The 22,500-nt window shown below is 41.6% G+C and overlaps 1 protein-coding gene across 1 annotated transcript in view; it reads left to right on the top strand.

Moving 5' to 3' along the window:
* The window catches only part of trhra (thyrotropin-releasing hormone receptor a), a 4,945-nt gene extending 2,579 nt beyond the window's left edge, over window positions 1–2,366 (top strand). The window contains exon 2 of the mRNA XM_072461398.1: window positions 1,729–2,366. Coding sequence (XP_072317499.1) covers window positions 1,729–2,151 — 423 coding nt within the window. The 3' untranslated portion in view covers window positions 2,152–2,366. The remainder of the gene's footprint in view (window positions 1–1,728) is intronic.
* The last annotated feature ends 20,134 nt before the right edge of the window (window positions 2,367–22,500 follow it).

Genomic DNA, 22,500 nt, shown 5'->3' with positions numbered 1-22,500 from the left:
TTTTACCACACCCTACTCCCAAAACCTATGTTGTTATTATAGTACTTAGCCGACATAATGCTTCACCAATTGCACACAAAGTCTCACAGTCAAAGCTGCGTAGGTGTTTGTCGGATCTCCGTGGAATGACAGAGTGGACACGTCGCATCGGCCCCAGGCTCCATTGCTCAGTGTCACCCGTTTACTTCAAACTAACATGCCTCTCGTTTTCAGTTCTGTAGATTTAGTTTTGTTTCACCAATCATCAATCCTTAGCATCTGCAATGCCTCTAAACAAATTAACGAAAGGTCACAAAGTAATGAAGATGTTAGATTGTTCGTTTGGTTGTCCAGCAGGGGCCTTAACCAATCCAATTAGACACACCTCGCTTCAGAAGTGAAATGGCAACATTGGGGGATTTAATTACACCCTAAATTAATTTCTGGATTAGAGTTGTAGTGTTAATGGAAACCTTTGATGAATTGCATCGAATGATTTGAATGCCTCTTTTTAGTAACGTGTCAAGAAAATGTGATTATTTGATGAAGCAAACAAACATAAATCAACTATTGTGCGGTTGAAGCCTTAGAATAGAGTTGTGTCAGGAAGAGAATCGGATATAAAGCATGCCATCTAGTTAGGAAAATTACGACTTGACTTGGCCAAAATAATGAGTGAAAACAATTATTTCAGCATAGTAGAAACACTTTGTTGATCTGTACACAACTGTTGAACACAAAACAGACAAAGGAAGTCAGGCGTCATGTAGTCGGATTAAAAGTGTAATTATTGTGGATGCACCGCAGATGTCTTGTCCCGGAGTTGGTGTTGTGGTTGTTGGCAGTAGATAATACTGGTATTTTTAATTATACAAATCATTCATACTTGACAATCCTAACTGAAAATAAAAATGGAATATGTTAATTTTGCAGAGTTTAAAGAATAAATTCCAAAAAGCAAAAACTGTTGTAAAAAAAAAGAAAAGACAAAGAAAATGGGTGCCACTGCGGATGCGAAGATTCATTTACATTACAATATTCTTCTGTCCGTATAAGCAATAAGCAAGTTTTATTTGTTTTTTTAGTGGCAAAACAACTTTAAGGGTGTTGTGATTTTTGTAAAACCTTTGCACTGTATTAAGATTTTAATTTAATCCAGATATGTAACCATTTTATTGCGTGTGTAAATAGCGTATGTGTAATTAGCAAAAAGAAAAAATGGCTTTCTTTACACATGGACTGACCCATGACAGGTTGCTTGAATGCCATATCATCTAGGTCAAGACTAAACGCAGAATTTTTGACTACTCAATCTTTATCTCAAGTTTTATTAGCTTATTTCTATGACCTGGTTTCCAACAGATCTCAGAAGTTTCCCACTGTGAAGAACGAGCTAATTATTTCCCTGTTGATTGCTGATTACACTGATGTCACTGTCTGCTGAAGCTTTATAGATAAAAGCATAGTCTTTCAGAGCCATACCGTCTCTAATTTGGCTTCATTTTGAACTGCTCTTAGCGTGCTTAGTAAAATTGTGTAGGCCTCAAATTTAGAGTGTGCAGTTTGTGATACAATCCTCTTTGTTTAAGGTCAATGTGTTATGTCTTTGGACAATTCAAATGTTCAAATGAAGTGTCCTGGAACGGATCCAGAAACATTTTAATGTCTGCTCTGAAGTTGTTTACTCAGATAGTCTATACAATACTGCATGAGGAGATAATTTTGTTTCTATTTTGTTTCGTTTTGTAGGTAACAAAGATGCTTGCTGTGGTGGTCATCCTCTTTGCCTTGCTCTGGATGCCCTACCGGACGTTGGTGGTGGTCAACTCTTTTCTGGACGATGCCTACCTGGACACCTGGTTCCTCCTCTTCTGTCGCCTCTGCATTTACCTCAACAGTGCCATTAACCCCGTCATCTACAACGCTATGTCCCAGAAGTTTCGCTCAGCTTTTCAGAAGCTGTGCCACTGTGGAACGCAAAGAATGGAGAAACCCGCCACTTATAGTTTAGCCCTGACATACAGTGTTATAAAGGAGACGTCCAATGGAGAAAGCCCCGATCACTTCACTACAGAGATGGACGAACTGCGCACGCCTCTGGATCATTACAAATCCAGCAAGAAAGTGCCCTGCGTTGGAACTGGTTTACCACAGAGTGATGTAAAGACTTGAATGAAAGATTGCGATGCAAATGTTCAAGCATAAAAAAAAAAACGCTAACTTGTATTGAATATATTCTTGGACATGCTGCATAACATATGGACACATGTATTTTTAGGTTGAACTTTACTGGTACTCTCAAATCAATCAAAGTTCATGCAGTGGACAGCAAGTTTTGGATTGGTAATTATTGACAACGTCTTCAAAAGGTTGCGCTCGATGTGAATAACTAGGCACATTGAAGGATAGTTAGTGTACTGTCGTTAGTAGCCTGTAAATATTGATTGATTTGAGGGATCCACAAGAGTCCTGTAGTTTGGTGAACCGGCAATAGCCACTCGTATATGATCCCATGTCCGCCAGACTAATACTGAGGTGGACACATGATGGAGCATTGTGTCGTTTCCTTTTGAAACTGTAATGGCATGTCAACATTCAGGTAAAAAAAACAGGTTTGGTTATGGCTTTAAAGTCAAAGACACATCAGGCTTGAAGCAGAGGTCCTTACTAACTGAGCACAGTAATTTGATAAAGCACAGACCTCCCTTTTCTGCAACTAAATTACATCAAGACCACAGGCTTTTCCTTTCTCTGTATGATGCATTGTGTCATTGCACTTGTTAGGCTATATCCTCTCCAATTATTTAGGAAAGAGTGATATTTAACATACAAATGTGTCTCTGGCCTTTTACACAGCGTAAAATCAATGCTTTGTTACATGATGAAGCCATGAAATTCAGATGGAAAAAATGATGCAGCACCATGACATTTTAATCTTAACACTGGAGAGGCGACAGAATTATCTGACCTTTTAAAACAAGCTCCACAACATAAAGGGCCTAATAGTCTAGAAAGAACACGTATCACTTAACATGATAAAATGATTCGACATCTGCTCAGCGGGGAACTTCAATCTTAAAAGTCAAACACAAGTCGCAAGCTGCGCATACTTTGGTGATGTGGGTCTCTCCAGGGGGCGCTGTGAAGGTCAATGGCAGCTATGTAATGAATTAGAAGAAGTGCATGTGCTGTATAAGGGCAGAGAAGCTGTTAGTCAAAGGCATAGTGGTGCGTTATGGTGGTATTTCTCTGATATTGGCTGAGATGGCAGAATGTGGTGCTTTATCAACCAAGGAGCGAGAATTGAAAGTGTAAATATAAGGTTGCAAAGTGCTATACTCCAGGGTGTTATATTGCAATTTATGTATATAGCTCACCTTGCTATTAAAAAAAGAAATTACTCCCAACGTATATGTGATTTAAATTGAATAGCACTAAAAGAAAGACTAACAGACAGGCTTTCAGTGAAAAAATGCCTGCTTCAGACCGAACAGCATTCTAGTGTAATATTTCTAGAAATTGATGTGACATTTCAATATTGTGTTTTTGTATGCGTGTGTCATAGCGTACAAAAAAGGAACGTAAACTGTTTACACAGTGATGGCCAAACTTAAAATGTGTACCTTTTTGCCTTCCAAAGCCCAATTTGATTTCATATCGGAACAAGGAGCTCAAAAAAACAGCTAGCGCTTCTGTTCTTGTCAGTTTATCACTTTTTCAATTTGGTGTGTTGCAGCAATTACACTACTATCTTTTAAACAAATTAGTAGCGTCTAATAAAGGTTAATAGCAAGTCAAACCCATGAATACTGTGATGCACAAATGCACAAAATGGGAGTAACTTATAACTTATAACTTATTTTCAAACTGACTTCACATTTCCTTCAAATTGGGCTGAGGACATATTTACTTTTCAATGAGGAAGATACACACTATGTTTTTATTAAAAAAAAAAGTCCACCACTGGTTTCATTCATATTCATATTCATATTCTAGTGCACTTTTTAGCTTTCTCTATTCTTTGACTTATTGAGTGGTGATCTGCCTAACAATTGTTGCTGTGAATGTAATACGTTTTTTGCTCTGTACAGTTTGAACAGAATGCTTATGTTGTGAGCACAACCATACAACTTGACTTGCTTTTGTTGTTGAATGGATTGTTCAGTATTTCTATTGTCTATAATAAACTCATACAAGACCTGCACCGGCTTCTGGGTGCTCCATACTCCTCTTGCACCTACAGCACTGCAGATCAGCAACAGAAAAAGGAGAAGGCTCATCCGAGGCTCCACCATGATTCATTGGGACATAGATTGTGTATGAGCTACGAGTACCCTCTCCACATCTATCATTACGGGTGACCGCTCCATTCTGCAGTGCCTCAGCATGGCAACCTGCTTCGACAAAAGATTAATTTCACCAAGGCTATCCAACCCAAACAATATGTCAGTCCATAGTTTATATCCAGCACCAAAAACACCTGACTCAGCAAACCATAACGACACATGCAACTGATAATGATGAGGGGGAGATATAGTGTGAACCCTACACTCATACCACTAGCTTTCTGAGCACAAGGTTGGAAGGTAAATGTCAAACTTTATTCATTTTCAGTTATATAATAATAGCCAGATAGCTCCTATTTATAAGGCAAAGTAAAAAAAGAGTAAAAATATATAAAAATAAAATAAATCTATCTATGCTGGACAATCTTCAATATTGAACAATATAGTGTTGAATAAAAAGGAAATGCAAACATCACAATTATAAGCTAATGTAGCATGAAATAGGCACGTTTCCATTAGCTCACTTTGGAGCAGATTGGGGCGGTCCAAAAGTGTCATAACACTGCCATAAGTGATCTGTAATGGACTGTTTTAGGGTCTGATGGGGCTGTGAGTGGTACTAACTGAAATGTGACCAAAACCAATGAGTTGAATACTGATTTGGTATAGGCTGAATTGATCAAGGATACAATCTACAAACTGTACAATTTAACATAATATTAGGCCACGCATTGAGAGACAACAGTTTGCCTTGTCGCTTCCCGATTCTTTTGGTCGGGGATCATGGACACAACATCCTCCGCCGGCACTTCCCGAGACATGTTTTGTTTTAGTTTGGATATCATTGCTATGGTTTATTTGGTCAGCTAATGAACAAACATGATCCACATGTTCTAAACACGCCGGATTGTAGCCATGGGCATCCGTTGTGCCACATTCACTCTCACAAACATCAGCATACATGGGCACTGGAGGCAAAGTGGGTGAAGTTTCTTGCCCAAGTTAAGGCAATGACAGTATGCTCAACCACCCCTCTGAGGTTTTCCAGTGGTCTCTTATCCAAGTAATAACCAGGCCCATCCCTGCTTAGCTTCCAAGATCTGACAAGATTTGGCATTGGCATTGGTATGGCCATTTTGAACCGTTGATAACTGTAAAACCAACGGAGCCCTGGCTGTGGATCCATGCTAATTTTACTTCTACTGTTTACCTGTCATTATCACATTTGGAGCACTTTACATAATTATGCTTTAGATGATGATGATGAACAACGGAGGAAGCAATGCTGCCCTAATAGCAGCCAGTTCATGAATTTGCATGAACCAATATCAATTTCTCCTTCGGTGGATCTCAAGTATTAGCTTTCATTTCAACTTTTAAGTTAATTTCCGTGCTTCATAATCCATTGGGCCATTGTCTAAAGAATTAGTCCTGGATACATGATGATACAATGTGCACTGGATAGGTTTTTATCAGCAAAACATCATCTCTGTGGTAGGTTAACAAACAAGAATGTATCTACAGCTGAACAATTTGGTGCACAGTTTAAGATTAGATTAGCTTTTATTATTACCTTAGGGAAATGTCTCCACTGTATTTGACCCATCCTTCAACCAGTGCCGCTGGGGCAACCTTTCAGGAGCAGTAGTCGCTCGGGGATCCATCTCCAGATCTTGTGCTAGGCTTGGTCAGGACTAATTTTGCTCAAGGATTTTACCTATCATGCATGTGGGAAACCCACCCAGGCCCGAAGGAAACCCACCCAGACACCAACCTGCAAGCTGAGAGTGAGGCCACTGTGTCGCCAGATGATTGTATTGTTAAACTAATTGAATTAAATTGCCATACCACATACACATAGTTTTCTCAGACATCTTTAAAAATGTGTTTGTGAAAAAGTATTTAAACATACAAATGCCTCAGTAATGCTTAAGCTGTTGTAAGCTATATGCAAGTACTAATCCATTCTCTGAAGTCTGTGAAAGGATTCAGTCTTAAAAAGCCTTTCCTCTAAAAGTGAACCCAAAGACAAAACAAACAGAAATTAATTTCAGTTAAAGGTGCTCTAGGAGCCATATGTGGGTTTTGTGCAAGCGCTTAGGTACGAGCACGACTCTGCGGTGTTTGGGGGCGTTACTAAGGTGTGTGAGGTTAATTAGGGAGAGTGCTCACATGCTGTGGTGGCTTGGATAATGGCGGCGGGGTGAGCACGGGGAAGGAGACTTTTTTGACCATTCTCTATCATATACTATACTATACATTTATACTCTGTCACGTTTTGTTACCGTTATCATTTTGTCATTCGTTAACGTTTCTACGCCTCCTTTTAACGTTAATTGTTCCATCTCACCAGAAAGAGACTGTTCAGGTATCATTGTTGTGTCCCAAGTGTGTGTCATCTAACTGAAAGTAAGTGCTGGCTTTTCTGTTTTACGTGTGGAACAATAAAGTAACCTGGCACGTGCACCTGGCATGTGCACCTGCACGCGTCTTCAATCTTAAATACCCGTGTCTTAGCACGCCGCGGCTTTGGTTTGGTTTGGATGCCATCGCCGCAATAGGAGCACTGAGTAGAATTTCTGGGGAGGGGTCTGCCACCTTCACGTCTCCATGGAAATGTCATTGTTTCATCTGGTATGCTCCAACATAAAACATCAAATGCATCTATCAACATGGAGAAAAGCAGGTGTTTTTGAAAGTATTTTTGAGTCCCACCACCAAAGAGGTTACATAGGGCTCCTTTAAAGCAGAACTAAGTAACATTTTCTATCTTTCTAAGTCCCTGTGATGGTTAAATATATATTTTCGGGGCATTTGAAGTGTCCGTTGTCCTCCCCTCTGAGCGACCTGAAGAAAACTCTGCTGAGAAACCCTGCCTCTTTTTTGTGTTTGGCCATGTGAAATGTTTTTGTGTGTGATCTTATTATGATAAAAGAAAGAAAGAAAGAAAGAAAAGTTTTTAAACATAAAGCTTTTTCGTCTTTTTTCTGACAATGTATTTTCACAAGCTGCAGGGGAGCTCTATTGCCAGAGTTACTTTGTACTGTTTTAAATAGAAATACAAATAAGGAAGACCATTTAGGTCTAAAAAATACATTTAACCAACATCCTTTTGTTTTAGACCAGCAAACAAACAAAGACATGCACAGCAATGAGGATAAACCTTTCAGATGCTTGGACAAAATAACACAACAGCAATTTCATTTACATTTATTATTGTTAAGCCCAAAATCACAGGACTGAACACCATAGTTAATTTTACTAGCAGAAAGTAGAAAATCAAATAACGAAACAGTCAAGTGTCAATAGAGAAGCAGATTAACCAACATTCACAGGAATTAAAGGGATAACTGTCCCAGAGCGTTCCCTGTCCTTTGACCCTCCTTCTCGACAAGGAAAAACAAAAAAAAAACAATGAGAAAATGTCGCACAGGTGGACAGACTGCAGATGGTACAGGACTGACGCATTTCCATTGACTTACTGATTCATTTAGATAAACAAATAATCAAATAAAAACAAGATGCCAGTGAAGAAACTCTAACACCGATGTAATGTCCTCTCTTCTTTTATTTCCTGTTAGTAATCTTGCTGCTGTGTTGAATCAGCTGAAAGCTTTTTTATAGAACTTTTAGGACACGCTGCAAGCAGAGAGTTACAGTAGTCTAATCTAGATGGAAAAAATGCAATGAACTCTGTTTTTTGTGGTTAAAAAGCAGATAATGAATGGCAATCCAGGTTATTATATCCTTAATGCAGGCACTATCTAGTTTGCATGAACATAATGTGAGCATGGTCTCTCCAAAGACTAGAGCTGTGATCACTGTATACAACCACATGGAGCAGAAAGATGAAGAGGAGAGAAGAGGGCCATAATCGCAGCTCGATTCTCTCCCACAAGAGTTGCTGGGCTTCAGATATGTCAGTGGTCGATGATCTGGGCTCTTGTGAAGTACTCATAAGAGTTGTGGCTTGTTTGAAGTGAAGTGTGTATATGTACTGAAGTAGGATATACAGAACCTCATGTACACTCCCAGGCTTGGCAGTAAAGAGTATTCTGAAATACTCACAGGAGTAACATTTTGAATTCCTCATGCATTTAAGTAAAGAACCATTTCAATACATCATAACTTTTACTTTCCACCTTTTGGGTCTAAATTAAGATGTAGTTTTCTATTCAAGATATTGCAAAACAATAAAAACCTTTACTTCTCAAGCCTAAAGTTATTATCTTCTTCTTCTTCTTCTTCTTCTTCTTCTTCTTCTTCTTCTTCTTCTTCTTCTTCTTCTTCTTCTTCTTCTTCTTCTTCTTCTTCTTCTTCTTCTTCTTCTTCTTCTTCTTCTTCTTCTTCTTCTTCTTCTTCTTCTTCTTCTTCTTCTTCTTCTTCTTCTTCTTCTTCTTCTTCTTCTTCTTCTTCTTCTTCTTCTTCTTCTTCTTCTTCTTCTTCTTCTTCTTCTTCTTCTTCTTCTTCTTCTTCTTCTTCGTCTTCTTCTTCTTCTTCTTCTTCTTCTTCTTCTTCTTCTTCTTCTTCTTCTTCTTCTTCTTCTTCTTCTTCTTCTTGTGAATACCTCACACATAGGTCTTACTTCTGAGGACTGCTGGCTAGTCCCTCACTTACTATACTTCACATTTATTGATACAACACAATGTTATTTAGCCCTCACTTCCTCTCTCCCTAGACATATTTTTCATATCTCACCCGATTGTAGTTTGGACTGGAGCTTCTTCTCTGTCAGTTCAGTTCTGCTTTAATCTAACGATAGTTTGATCTTTCAACAAACTCAAGCTGTTTACTCATTTATTAATGAGAGGCCTCAGCTGTGTCAGTGGTGTCTGTGACAAGTAGATAAGCTGAATGTTCTGCTCTCACTCTTCATACTCTCAAAATAAGTGTAACGAGTGAAGGAGTACTCTTGGTGTAGTTTGCTCAGCTGCAGCTACATTTTAGCCTGTACATGTGAAAAGCGTCATATGGATGTGTGCTTTGCCTTGGTCATTTATTCATTATCTGCAGGATCACCTCTGCCTGTAAAGTGCAAATACAACTGACCTACAACATGATTTGTGATCATTCACTATTCACTCCTGACATAGATATTTCAAAATACCATGGAAAGGTATTTTCAATTGTATTTTCATGTATTTTTATTACTCTGGTTTTTCTAACATCTGCTTTGTGTTGATCATTTCTTTTCCACTTTTGGCCATACATTTTGATTAATAACAACTATTTCAGTACCAGCACTAAATGGTAATATAGATTGCCTTGTGAGCCAATTCACTGGTCCTTAAAACAAGGAATAGTAGAGGCAAGCTAAGATAATCAAAATATGATGATCTGATCTTTAGTCTTAATATCTTTGCCCTCAATCTAATAATAATATATAATATAATAATAACTAATGACCATGGAGTATTTTTCACAAAAACTGTTCTATTTTCCTCAGTATTTTGCTGTAAAAACTGACACGAGTGACAGTAATCTTAGCTGCCAAGGGAAAAAAATAAACCAAAACAAACCTGGAAGAGGGAGACAATTAATAGTTTTCCACAATGTTTGTCATTTTTATCACTTAATAAAATAAAATAAATAAGCCATCCATCCATCCATCTTCTGCCGCTTTATCCGGGGCCGGGTCGCGGGGGCAGCAGTCTGAGCAGGGACTCCCAGACTTCCTTCCCCCCAGACACTTCCTATAACTCCTCCGGGGGTTCCCGAGGCGTTCCCAGGCCAGCCGAGAGACATATTCTCTCCAGCGTGTCCTGGGTCTTCCCCGGGGCCTCTTCCCGGTGGGACATGCCTGAAACAGGACATGCCTGAAACAGGCGCCCAGGAGGCATCCGGAACAGATGCCCGAGCCACCTCAGCTGGCTCCTCTCGAGGTGGAGGAGCAGCGGCTCTACTCCGAGCTCCCCCCGTGTGGCCGAGCTCCTCACCTTATCTCTAAGGGAGCGCCCAGCCACACGGCGGAGGAAACTCATTTCGACCGCTTGTATCCGCGATCTTGTTCTTTCGGTCATTACCCAAAGCTCATGACCATAGGTGAGGGTAGGAACGTAGACCGACCGGTAAATAGAGAGCTTTGCCTTTCGGCTCAGCTCCTTCTTTACCACAACAGTCCAATGCACCGATCCGCCTGTCGATCTCACGCTCCATCCTTCCCTCACTCGTGAACAAGACCCCGAAATACTTGAACACTTGGGGCAAGGACACCCCACCCACCTGGAGAGGGCAAGCCACCTTTTTCCGGTCGAGAACCATGGCCTCGGATTTGGAGGTGCTGATTCTCATCCCAGCCGCTTCACACTCTGCTGCAAACCGTCCCAGTGCATGTTGCAGGTCCGGGTTTGATGGAGCCATCAGGACAACATCGTCTGCAAACAGCAGAGATGAGATCCTGTGGTCCCCAAACCGGACACCTTCCGACCCCTGACTGCGCCTAGAAATTCTGTCCATAAAAATTATGAACAGAACCGGTAACAAAGGGCAGCCCTGGCGGAGTCCAATATGCACTGGGAACAGGTCTGACTTACTGTCGGCAATGCGAACACAGCTCCTGCTCCGCTCATACAGGGACCGGACAGCCCTGAAGGGTATAGAGCTGGTCCAGTGTTCCACGACCGGGACGAAAACCACTCTGCTCCTCCTGAATCCGAGGTTCGACTATCGGTCGGATTCTCCTCTCCAGTACCTTGGAATAGACCTTACCCGGGAGGCTGAGGAGTGTGATCCCTCTGTAGTTGGAACACACCCTCCGGTCCCCCTTCTTGAACAGAGGGACCACCACCCCGGTCTGCCAGTCCAGAGGCATGGTCCCCGAACGCCACGCGATGTTGCAGAGACGTGTCAGCCAAGGCAGTCCTACAACATCCAGATACTTTAGGTACTCAGGGCGGATCTCATCCACCCCCGGAGCCCTGCCACCGAGGAGTTTGCGAACAGCCTCAGTGACTTCAGCTTGGGTGATGGATGAGCCAGCCTCTGAGTCCCCGGTCTCTACTTCCTCTTCGGAAGACGTGACTGAGGGATTAAGGAGATCCTCAAAGTATTCCTTCCACCGTCCGACGACATCCCCAGTCGAGGTCAGCAGGCCTCCACCCGCACCGTAAACGGTGTTGGTGAGACACTACTCCCCCTCCTGAGGCGCCAGACGGTTTGCCAGAATTTCTTTGGTGCCGACCGATAGTCCTCCTCCATGGCCTCCCCGAACTCCTCCCAGGCCCGGGTTTTTGCCTCTGCAACAGCACGAGCCGCGGCTGGCTTGGCCTGCCGATACCAGTCGATGACCTCAGGAGACCTACAAGCCAGAATGGCCTGATAGGCCTCCTTCTTCAGTCTGACGGCATCCCTTACTTCCGGTGTCCACCACCGGGTTCGGGGGTTGCCGCCACGACAGGCACCGGAGACCTTGCGACCACAACTCCGAGCAGCCGCATCAACAATGGAGGCGGAGAACATGGTCCACTCGGACTCAATGTCCCCAACCTCCCCCGGGACATGGGAGAAGCTCTCCCAGAGGTGCGAGTTGAATACCCTACTGACAGACCCTCACAATGCGCTTGGGTCTGCCAAGTCTGTCCGGCTTCCTCCTCCGCCAGCGGATCCAACTCACCACCAGGTGGTGATCGGTTGACAACTCGGCCCCTCTCTTCACCCGAGTGTCCAAGACACGCGGCCGGAGGTCAGATGACACGACAACAAAGTCGATCATTGACCTCCGGCCTAGGGTGTCCTGGTGCCATGTGCACTGATGGACACCCTTGTGCTTGAACATGGTGTTTGTTATGGACAATCCGTGGCTAGCACAGAAGTCCACGAACACCGCTCGGGTTCAGATCGGGGAAGCCGTTCTTCCCGATCACCCCTCTCCAGGTGTTACTGTCATTGCCCACGTGGGCGTTGAAGTCCCCCAGTAGAACAACGGAGTCCCCGGTCGGTGCACTGTCCAGTACCCCTCCCAAGGACTCCAAGAAGGCCGGGTACTCTGCACTGCTGTTCGGCCCGTAGGCCGCCACAACAGTGAGAGACCTGTCCCCCACCCGAAGGCGGAGGGACGCGACCCTCTCGTTCACCGGGGTAAACTCCAACACGTGGCGGCTGAGCTGAGGGGCTATAAGCAAGCCCACACCATCCCGCCGCCTCTCCCCGCGGGCAACACCAGAGAAGTGGAGCGTCCAGCCCCTCTCGAGGAGATGGGTTCCAGAGCCCAAACTGTGCGTGGAGGTGAGGCCGACTATATCTAGTCGGTATCGCTCAACCTCCCGCACAAGTTCAGGCTCTTTCCCCCCCAGCAAGGTGACATTCCATGTCCCCAGAGTTAGTCTCTGTGTCTGGAGATCTGGTCGCCGAGGCCCCTGCCGTCGACTGCCGCCCAGATCTCTCTGCACCGGCCCCTTATGGATCCTCCTGCGGGTGGTGGGCCCACGGGAGGGCGGCCCCACGTCGCTCTTTCGGGCTGTGCCCGGCCGGGCCCCGTGGGGTAAGACCCGGCCACCAGGCGCTCGCCATGGAGCACCCATCCCAGGCCTGGCTCCAGGATGGGGCCCCGGTGACGCCGATCCGGGCGACGTAAACTGCCTTGTTCTTGTTGTCATCATAGAGGGCTTCTGAACCGATCTTTGTCTGACCCGTCACCTTGGACCTGTTTGCCTTGGGAGACCCTACCAGGGGCATGAAGCCCCCGACAACATAGCTCCCGGGATCATTCGGGCACTCAAACCCCTCCACCACGTTAAGGTGTCGGTTCAAGGAGAGGAATAAATAAGCCAGCGAAGAAATTCTAGCACCGGCGCTGTCCTCGTTTAGTTTTTAGGACACACTGCGAGCAGATAGTTACAGTAGTCTAATCTACATTAGAACAAATGCATGGATACATTTTTCAGCATTATTTTTAGGATTTTTCAGAGTTTAGCTATATTAGGCAGAAAAAAGTAGGCTGTTTTACAGACTTGATTTATACAGTGAAACTATTTGAACCCTCTGTGATTTTGCAAAATCTCTCACTTTAAAATCATTTCAGAAATTATGAGGGCTCTGAAATTTTCATCGTAGGTGCATTTCCACTGTGAGGGACAGAATCTAAAAAGAAATCCTGAAATCACATTATAAGAATTTAATTTGTATTTGTACATTATTGCTGCAAGTAAGTATGTGAACACCTGCCAAGCAGCAAGAATTCTGGCTCTCAAAGGACTGTTAGTCTGCCTTTAAAAAGTCCACCTGTACTCCACTTATTAACGAAATCAGTAGCACTTGTCTGAGCTTGTTAGCTGCATAAAGACACTTGTCCAGCCCACAATCAGTCAGACTCCAACTTCTACCATGGGCAAGGCTAAAGAGCTTGATGAAAACAGATCAACTGTTGGAGCAATTGTTAAAAAATGGAAGTGGCTAAAGATGACTGTCAATCTCCCTCGGACTCAGGCTTCATGCAAGATCTCACCTCGTGGGGTTTCAATGATGATAAGAAAGGTGAAGAATCAAACCTGAAGTGTGTGCAAACCTGTTCAAGAATTAGGACGTTTGACCTCTGTAATTGTAAACAAAGGCTTTTGTGCCAAATATTAACACACATTTTCTCAGGTCTTTGAATATTAGCAATAACATTTAAAATATATTATTTAAAAATCATACAATATGATTTTATAAATTGTTTTTGTCTCACAGTGGAAATACTATGAACATTTCAGACCCCTAAATCATTTCTAAGTGGGAGAACTTGCAAAATCACAGGGTATTTACTTTCCTCGCTGTATGTAATGTGAACAAAACTTGGTCAAATAAAGCTCAAAGGTTTCTTACTGTGGAGCTTAAGGCTACACTGACATTGTCCAGTTTGACTATCTGGTTGGATAGAGTGTGTACTAATTTATTCTTTACATTCTTTCTTAAACAACAAACCTTAATATTTCTTTGAGGGAGGAAAAAGAATCATTGACACAAACAAGTGGAAAACGCAATCAGATGACATCAACTAGAAGACACTTGTATAGAGGAATCATAAACCACAAAACCCCAAGAAATTATGCAACACAAAATATAATATTGTGTGAGCTATTTGAGCATTCTTGGATATAAATACATATCAAGCTTCACCTTGACCAAAGAAACACATTTTCAGCCCAATCAACATGCCATCCATGAACTTTCCCTCTGCACCTGTTCAAGCTTGATCATTTGCTGAGAAATATAACAATGTAATAGTCTAATCAATTGTAAATGAAGGTTAAAGTACAATTTATTGTCCCTGTAGGGAAGTTTGTCTTCTGCATTTGACCCATCCTTCAGTGCCGCTGAGGCGATCTGTCAGGAACAGTATCAGTTTGCCTTATCAAAGGCCTCTGTGGAGGTTTGCCCTCAATGACATTTTTATATCATTATTTACATTTTCAATAAGCCCTTATGCATGACCCTTTATACCTCTTCCCTTCTAAATGAGAGAGTCAAATCTATGAGCAGACTGTGTTGTACTCTTTGTTTCCTGACCTGTCCAGTCTACGCCATTAAAACCCTAACATACCTTTTAGGGCAAATTATTTTAAAGAGTTGTGATTTTGTAAGATTTAGAAGTCTCCAACTTCTTGAAGTCACATCATCGTGTCACCCCGACAGCCATGCTTGAAGTGGTTTGCCATTGTATATCAAGCTTTAAATGCTATTGACCTACTTTTGTCTTATCAAAGTAGCTCCCTGTAGGTCACCTAAGCTAGAATGTGCAACGAGCAGCATAGATCAAACATTAACAGTCTCTTTTACAGTGTAATCTCAATGCTGCCAGTAATGATACTGGTGTGAAACATAACAGTCGCTATTGCTTATATAAAACACATTGACGAGATGTTGTATGACCTCTATATACAATGTCTTCATAATTGGTTTTATATTATTGAAGGTGCTTCTAAGCAGTAAAACAATTGCTGGCATTTATGCAGGTCATTATGCAAATATAATGACATTTGACTATGACTATTTGCAACATGATCAGCAGCCCATTTAATTTATGTTTACATATATTCTGGACCAGTTTTCTGTGGGAATGTCCGCTTCAAAAATATATTTTTTTTTTACCGCAGTACACCCCAGTTGATTTGATGAAACAAAAAATTAAATAAAAAAAATAAATAAAAGCAATCCTATTAGAAGCCAGTGCAGCAATTTCACAAAATCCCATGCCTTGGTCCCAAAGGAGCATGTGTCTGTCATTGGTTCCGCTCTAGTTCTCCTATCACTGAATGTGGCCACTGCATCTATGTTAATTGGCTTTTTTGACCGGAAAAGTAGCTTAATGTCATCATATCTCAGACTTTTATAAGAGGCCTAATATACAGGTTATAGCTACTTAGTGTTGTTTTGATCTGTAATTGAAAGATAAAACACATGTCTTTATTTTCAGCAAACTCATAGTACTACAGGGTAAATCAATTCATCAGCTAAAACATCTACAAAAGGCCCACCTCACATGAAAGAGTCTTTAATCAACAATTGCAAATTTGTCCAAACAGAAAAAGTGTTTAGTTCAGCTTTAAAGGAGTCCAAGCTCATCTTAGTTGTGAGGCTGTTCTAAAGATGAGCTGAGCAGAAGACTCTGTCCCTCATGGTGTGGAGGCTGGTGGTGGTTTGGGGAGTAGGCTACGGACAATTTGAGGGTGCAAGTGGAGGATTGCAATGTGATTTAGATTTCGGAAGGAGCCCCAGAAAGTATTAAAAAAAACATATAGATAAAAACATGCATGTACAATGTACCGGTAGTTGCACATTAGTTAGCTTCAAGAAAATAGTTAAAAAAGAGGAGAAGTGCAACCTGTTGTGGACCCACCCCTTTTTAGTACAGTATTTACATTGGTACGTGATAATTTAGTCAGTAAATTACAGAGCAGCAATTACAACTTAGATTGCAACTTACTATTTTTCAACAGTTTCTGTGTCTTTTATCAATTTATTTTTAATTGGTGAACTTTGGTACAGTGCTCAAGATTTCTTTCAAATTATTCCACGACAGAAACTTCTCAGGGCCTGTGTTTTAAAAGGAATTTGACCTTTCAATGTATAGCTCTCTTCTTGCTGACACTTAGGATACTAGTCAGCACAATATTATTTTGGATTAACAAAAGCATCAAATTTAAGTTGACTTGACTTTAAGAAGAGTGGCTTGACATGGTCTCTATACCCGATAAAACAAGACTTGTGTGAACTGAAGGTGAGTTGCACAATCACTCCAAGGTTTCAGACTGAAATATGAAAGGAACTGTCCATCCTAGTTGAGCAGCCATATGGAGGATATGGTGATCTGAACAGTGCCAACAGTGGCTTTTTTTTGCCACTATGGATTTGGAGGAAATTGCTGTTCATCCATGATTTCATCTCCTCAAGCCATGAAAGTGACAGGGCTATGACAGAGTTTGGGACAGGTCGTGTTTTCATAAATGTAACATATGGCATGTGGCTACTGAGGATATGAACAAGGGGAAGCATGTAGCAGATTAGGGACCATATTTTATCCCTGGATGTAGCGTTAACAGGAACTTTTCCCAGGGAGCGGGGCCCAGGGCACTATTTTGTTACCTTGCCGACATTAAAGGCTGGACTTGGCCGCTGGAGGCTAGAGTGGGATGGTGCCAGTCCAAATCTAGTGATAGTGTTGAACCAATGACTGATGATTGAGGCGTTCTAAAACACCTGCTGTGTGGGAGATTTGTGTCATGGCCTCATATACAGGCAATGAAAGAAGTGCACAATGAAATTGTTTGATTTCCCATTTTTCAATGTGTTCCCAAAATTTAAAAAATAAAATAAATAAATACATTAAATAAAATATTGAAATGTAGCCTCAGAGCATTGTTTCTTTGTTTGTTTTTGCGCAACATGGAGAGCTTGCCTTCATCCACAGACGTTTGTTTGTGCGCCTCGGGCTGTAAGAACACAATTACGTCACAATGTAATTTTGTTCTCACAGTCTTTGTTCGGCAGTTCTCGCTGCTGGTTCTTGACAAATCAGCTGAGCAGAACTTTATTCTCCCCCTCGCTTTCTTGCATGTCTGCGCTCCGCCCGTATCATTGCATTTTTCTCGTCTAAATTCAGTTCCTTGTCTAGAATTCCATCCCCCTGCGCTGTCATCAATTGCGGCGACTGCAAGGTGTGACGAAATGAGCTCTGCTGCACCCACGTTAAACCTACTTCCGGGGCCAAATACGACCCAAGAAGTATGGAGCCAAGGACAAGCCCCTGTGGAACAACAGATGTGACAGACGGGGAATGGCATGGACCTGCCTGCTCCTAACTCAACACTTTCGGACATGCAGTAAAAATGTTATCCTATAGATGAGATTTGGAGCTACTGCTGTTTTATTTTTTTGTCGTGCCTTTTGGCCTTGGTCTGTAGGAAAGGGCAAGATTATAGTTCATTATGTTCACCCATCAATGGAATCAATCTCATAAGACAATATGCAGCCACATGGTTCTCTACTCTATTGAATCTGTCCATTGCTTTCATCAGTGCACTGCTACAAAAGATGGATAGTATTTTGCGCCTACACAAGCTTGTTTTTCTGAGTGTTAAATCAAGCCTAATATTGACCATTGGGCACATGGAGACATAAATCTGCTAGGATCACAGTTTAATAGTGGAGACCTTGGCTCCAGCGGTGCTTATATACAACAATGAGTCTGTTGTACCAAAGCCCATTTAAAACAGGATTTGGTACATTTGGTACATTGTACTTTGGTATTTACCTTCCTATTTCTTCACTTATTGCTGTTGTTGCACGGTTATTCTCAGTTGGTTATTATATTTCATTGAGTAGAAATGTTTTATTCATACCCACAATAAAGACATAATTCACAATGTAGAAAGCCACCTGTCTGTTATAATGGGAGATGACGCAACACTGAAGAATAAATTGTTTCAATGAAAAGATTTAGATCCAGAAGGACGGTGTATTCGGTATTAGACAAGAAAGACATGATTTTAGGTACAGGTAGTTGTCTTGTGGTGTGGAGTCCCCTCAGGCATGAATGCCATTGCCTTTAAAACTGGCAATATACTGTCAGTTCCATTAAATGAACATGTCTATCCAGCCTTGTTAGCTTTGTATTCATCACCTTTGCAAAAGAGGAGCCACAAGTTGATTGGATAACGAAAACCCGGACGAAAACACAAACTCAGGCATCATCCATTTCTTGTGTTCTGATAACATTAGTACAGGGGTGTCAAACTCATCTGGGCCGTGGGCCGAATTTCGACGCTCATGCTGGGTCGCGGGCCGAATATAACATAAAACATGAAACTATCAAAAATATAAGAAATAAATAGCTTTATATAGCCTACGCTGTTTTGAAGCAATTACTGGGATCGATAAAAAAAAAATTACAAAACGTTTGTTCTCATAAACCAATACTGTGCTTCAGTTTATGTGCATTACAACTTCAGAGTTGATCTACAGTTCTACACAGAGATAAACATTTTACTTTGTAACAAAATAAACTTCTCAAGATTTAAAAAAAAAACTTTTAAATGTACTAACTAACATTTCCACGTCTGTGTAGTTATATGCACATCTGAACTGACACACCACTAAACTTCTGCTCAAAAGTTAGTGCCCTTAAAGTGCACTTCTCCCTCGGCAGCTCACACAGCAGTGCAGCAGAGCGGTGTGGGGGAGGGGCGGCCACCGGCGGCATTGTGGGACGCATAGTTTTAGCGATAAAAACGGTTACAGATGTAACTACGGTTCTATAAATCGATTTAGAATATATATATATATATATATATATATATATATATATATATATATATATATATATATATATATATATATATATATATATATATATATATATATATTCAATTTGAAATGTTCGGCTGGCCGGATTAAAACATCTGGCAGGCCGGATTTGGCCCGCGGGCCAGAGTTTGACACCCCTCACATAGCAGACGACTGCCCGTGGAGTAACATGTCCAAAGCCTGCAAACTCAGTCCGCCATTGAAATAACTGTGCTAAAGAGCTTCTAAGTTACGGCCCACAGCCTGTGGGAATGTGCACATATTTGGTGTTGGGGGTGGTCTTGTGTGCATCTTTAACATTTACACTTCATATTGATCTATCTGTCTCTATGTTCACCTCTTCACCTTTATCACAGATTCATAAACTGCAGTTCACTCACTCATCATTGTATTGATTTCCTGTGACACAGCTTATGATTGGACATTTGATCAGTCTGTCATGTCTGATTAGCAAGTAGTAAGTCCAAGGTGAAAGCCATACCTTATTTTCCTCTATTTTTAAGACAGCTACAAGGAGGTCCATGAGCAGGTCTGGTGTTGGAGTGATGGCAAGACTCCCAAGTCAAAACCGCTGTCATTTAAGGCTCATTAAATCCTGGTGGTGGACAACCAGAGAGTGGAGCAGCCCAGACAGCTGAAACCACAGCAAGCTAGAAGAGAGAAATGTGGAAAAAATGCTTCAGGCTTATGATAGAGAACAGTACCATGGTCTTAAACTAAAACCTACACATTTGATTAATGAGAAGATGGGTCTGGGGGCGAGCAGGCGAGAGAGGGAACAATTGGGGGCACATGATAAGGCATAAAGTGAGGAGGGCTTTGGTGATAGTGGACAGAAAATCTATTTCTAAGCTTCCAATCAGTGATCCGACTTTCAAAGCGCCACAGTTGTGAAGATTAGATTCAGAGCTTTGAGACGAGGGTCGCTCCCATGGTATACACTCATTCATGAGGATCTGGACTGATGATTTTCTCGGGCAAAGGGGAGATGTTGCTGAATATTCAGTAGAAAGTTATAAAGCAGGGTTAGATATTTAAAGTGTGTTTGTCATTACATTCATTACAGTATTGTTTTTTTTTGTTCTCACATCTCCAACATCAGTCAATCTTTAAAGTTGAGGAATCTTATGTCAAAATAGTGACAATAAGGAGACAAGGATGTTAGGTTACCAAATTGTTGTTTTCTTTTTTTCACACTAAACATGCATGACAAGAGACTGTTCCTGCATCTATGTGTTAAACTCTACCACTTAGCATTGCAGCACCAGTGAACTTTTTAACCTTTAACCTGGAACAATTTAGACTGTTGTTGTTTTTTTTTTGTCGAACAGTAATGTTAAGTATGTTTTTGTCTTTGAGTGATACAAATACAATTAAAATATTGGTTGAACAGAAGATTGGTTGAATGTGTTTTACTTAAAAAATGTTTCTTTCATTTTTCCCCACTTTCCCAACTTGCACTAATTAACTTGTTTCCTCTGGCACATCTCTGTGGCAGGAAACACGATTACAATCACATAACTGCGAAAGAGCAACAACCATCATACAGAAACCACCAACCAAACCCATGTTCACCACAAAAATATAGATCTTTACTTCCTTTTATGAAGACACTAAACAAAAGGAAAGCACTTAGTAACCCCCCCCCCCCCCCCCCCCCCCCCCCCCCCCCCCAAGCTGGGACTGAATTGACAAGATCAATGTAACCAGCTGTACAGAAATGGTATTCATTGATGTTTTAAATGCACAAGAGAAAAACAAAGTTATTTTAAAAGCTGTTCAGTGTCTGTGGTAAAATGCATGAGGTAACTTGCATGTGGCACCAGAAGACTAGACTTTATATCAATGCTTTCAAATTCAGTGGCTCACACACTTTAACCAGCATTTGCCATTTCTGCTGTGAATGAGCTGGCAGGCCTTTAAGCTTCAGATGTGGGCTTATCACAATGGCACATGACAGAAATAAAATGTTAATGGAGGGAAAGGCCAGGCTTGGGGCCGATTTAGTGTCTACAATCGGCCTTGCAATGCTCCCTTGTCATAGAGCTGAAATGTGTTCATTAACTGATATGATAATAAGCAGTCATTTATAAATGATGGATAATGAGAGTTTATTTAGAGACCTGGCAACAAGGGATGTTGAAATGTTACTTAATTAATTAGTTAGACGTTATTACTCCTACAATACAAAACCATGCTAACTCATCAATCAGCCTTTGATTGTACATGTAATGGATGTCCTCATTCTACAGAAAATGCTTCTTCATGTATCCAAACATATTTTTAAAGCACAGATTGCAGCTTTATCTGTTTTTTATCCAAATTGTTGAACTCCTTGTTATAAACCTTCAAAGACTGCACAATTTCTTGGAGACATGGTCTAATATCCCGACCACAATCAGCATACATCAACACATAAATTATGACGTTGTAGAGGCTTAAGTTATAACTAACCATAACTTTCAAGAGACATGGATAATTTATTCTTTCTACACACTTATGAAGTCTTGAAGGGGATAAACAATGTGGATCATTACTGTCAGCCCATCTTAGTTTCCTTGAATGTTCCAAATGTTATTGTATCTTTTCGCACCTCTAAAAGCTTTGGGATCGGGTTCTAAAACAGTGAGGATAAGCAGATGTGCCGCCATTAATCCTGGCAGTACACAAGTATTACCTCTTGAATTTGACATGGGCTGGAGCTGCACTTGACTATGGAAAATATTACAACGTGATTGCAATGACGGGAATAAGAGCAGGCCAATCAGTAGCTGCATGAGGCCTTACGATATTCACGACATATAGTAAATGGACATAGGTTTTATAAAATGAAGTCTCCAAGTGCAAAGAAGTGTGAGGAGTGCATGTTATCACCAGCACGGACAAATAGCTGAGTGAGAGCCAAATGGTGGTGGATTTGTTGAAGAGGTATAACGCATCTGGGAAGTGAGACTGCAGCCTGCTCTCATCTGCACCGCGCTTCAGCCCAATCAGTGCGGCACACGCAAAAGACGGCCAACAGCTTTGAGGGGAAATCCTGCATAAATGTGTCCAAGCAAGAAGTGAACAGTGAAATTTGGTTGTACAAATGGGGGGGAAATATATTCTGTTGAGGCATTAAACACTGTCAGTATACAATGAATATGATAAAGCATTAAAAAGAAACTATTGAGTCCCTTTAACATGGACAGGACTGATTCCTTAACACAGAAGCTTGGTAGCTAAACGCTCTACCTCCTACTGTGCTTTTAGAGAATTTTGGAACCACCAGAGGTCCAGCATTTTGAGCGCGAAGTGGATGATATGGTACTATAGCATCTTTGAGGTAGGATGGGGCCATGTCATTTATGGCACTACACCTCAAGGAGAAATGCCGTCTGTATACTATTGCTATACTGGAGAGCTCCACCAATTGAAAAAATCTCCATAATCTCTTCATTCAAAGTCTCTTCAT

This window comes from Eucyclogobius newberryi, unplaced genomic scaffold, assembly GCF_026437365.1.
Source record: "Eucyclogobius newberryi isolate DKJ021-1_F unplaced genomic scaffold, fEucNew1.0.hap1 SCAF_3, whole genome shotgun sequence".
Classification (NCBI taxonomy): Eukaryota; Metazoa; Chordata; class Actinopteri; order Gobiiformes; family Gobiidae; genus Eucyclogobius; species Eucyclogobius newberryi.
Note: the sequence above shows the minus strand (reverse complement) of the source record. Positions and strands in the feature narration are given on the sequence as shown.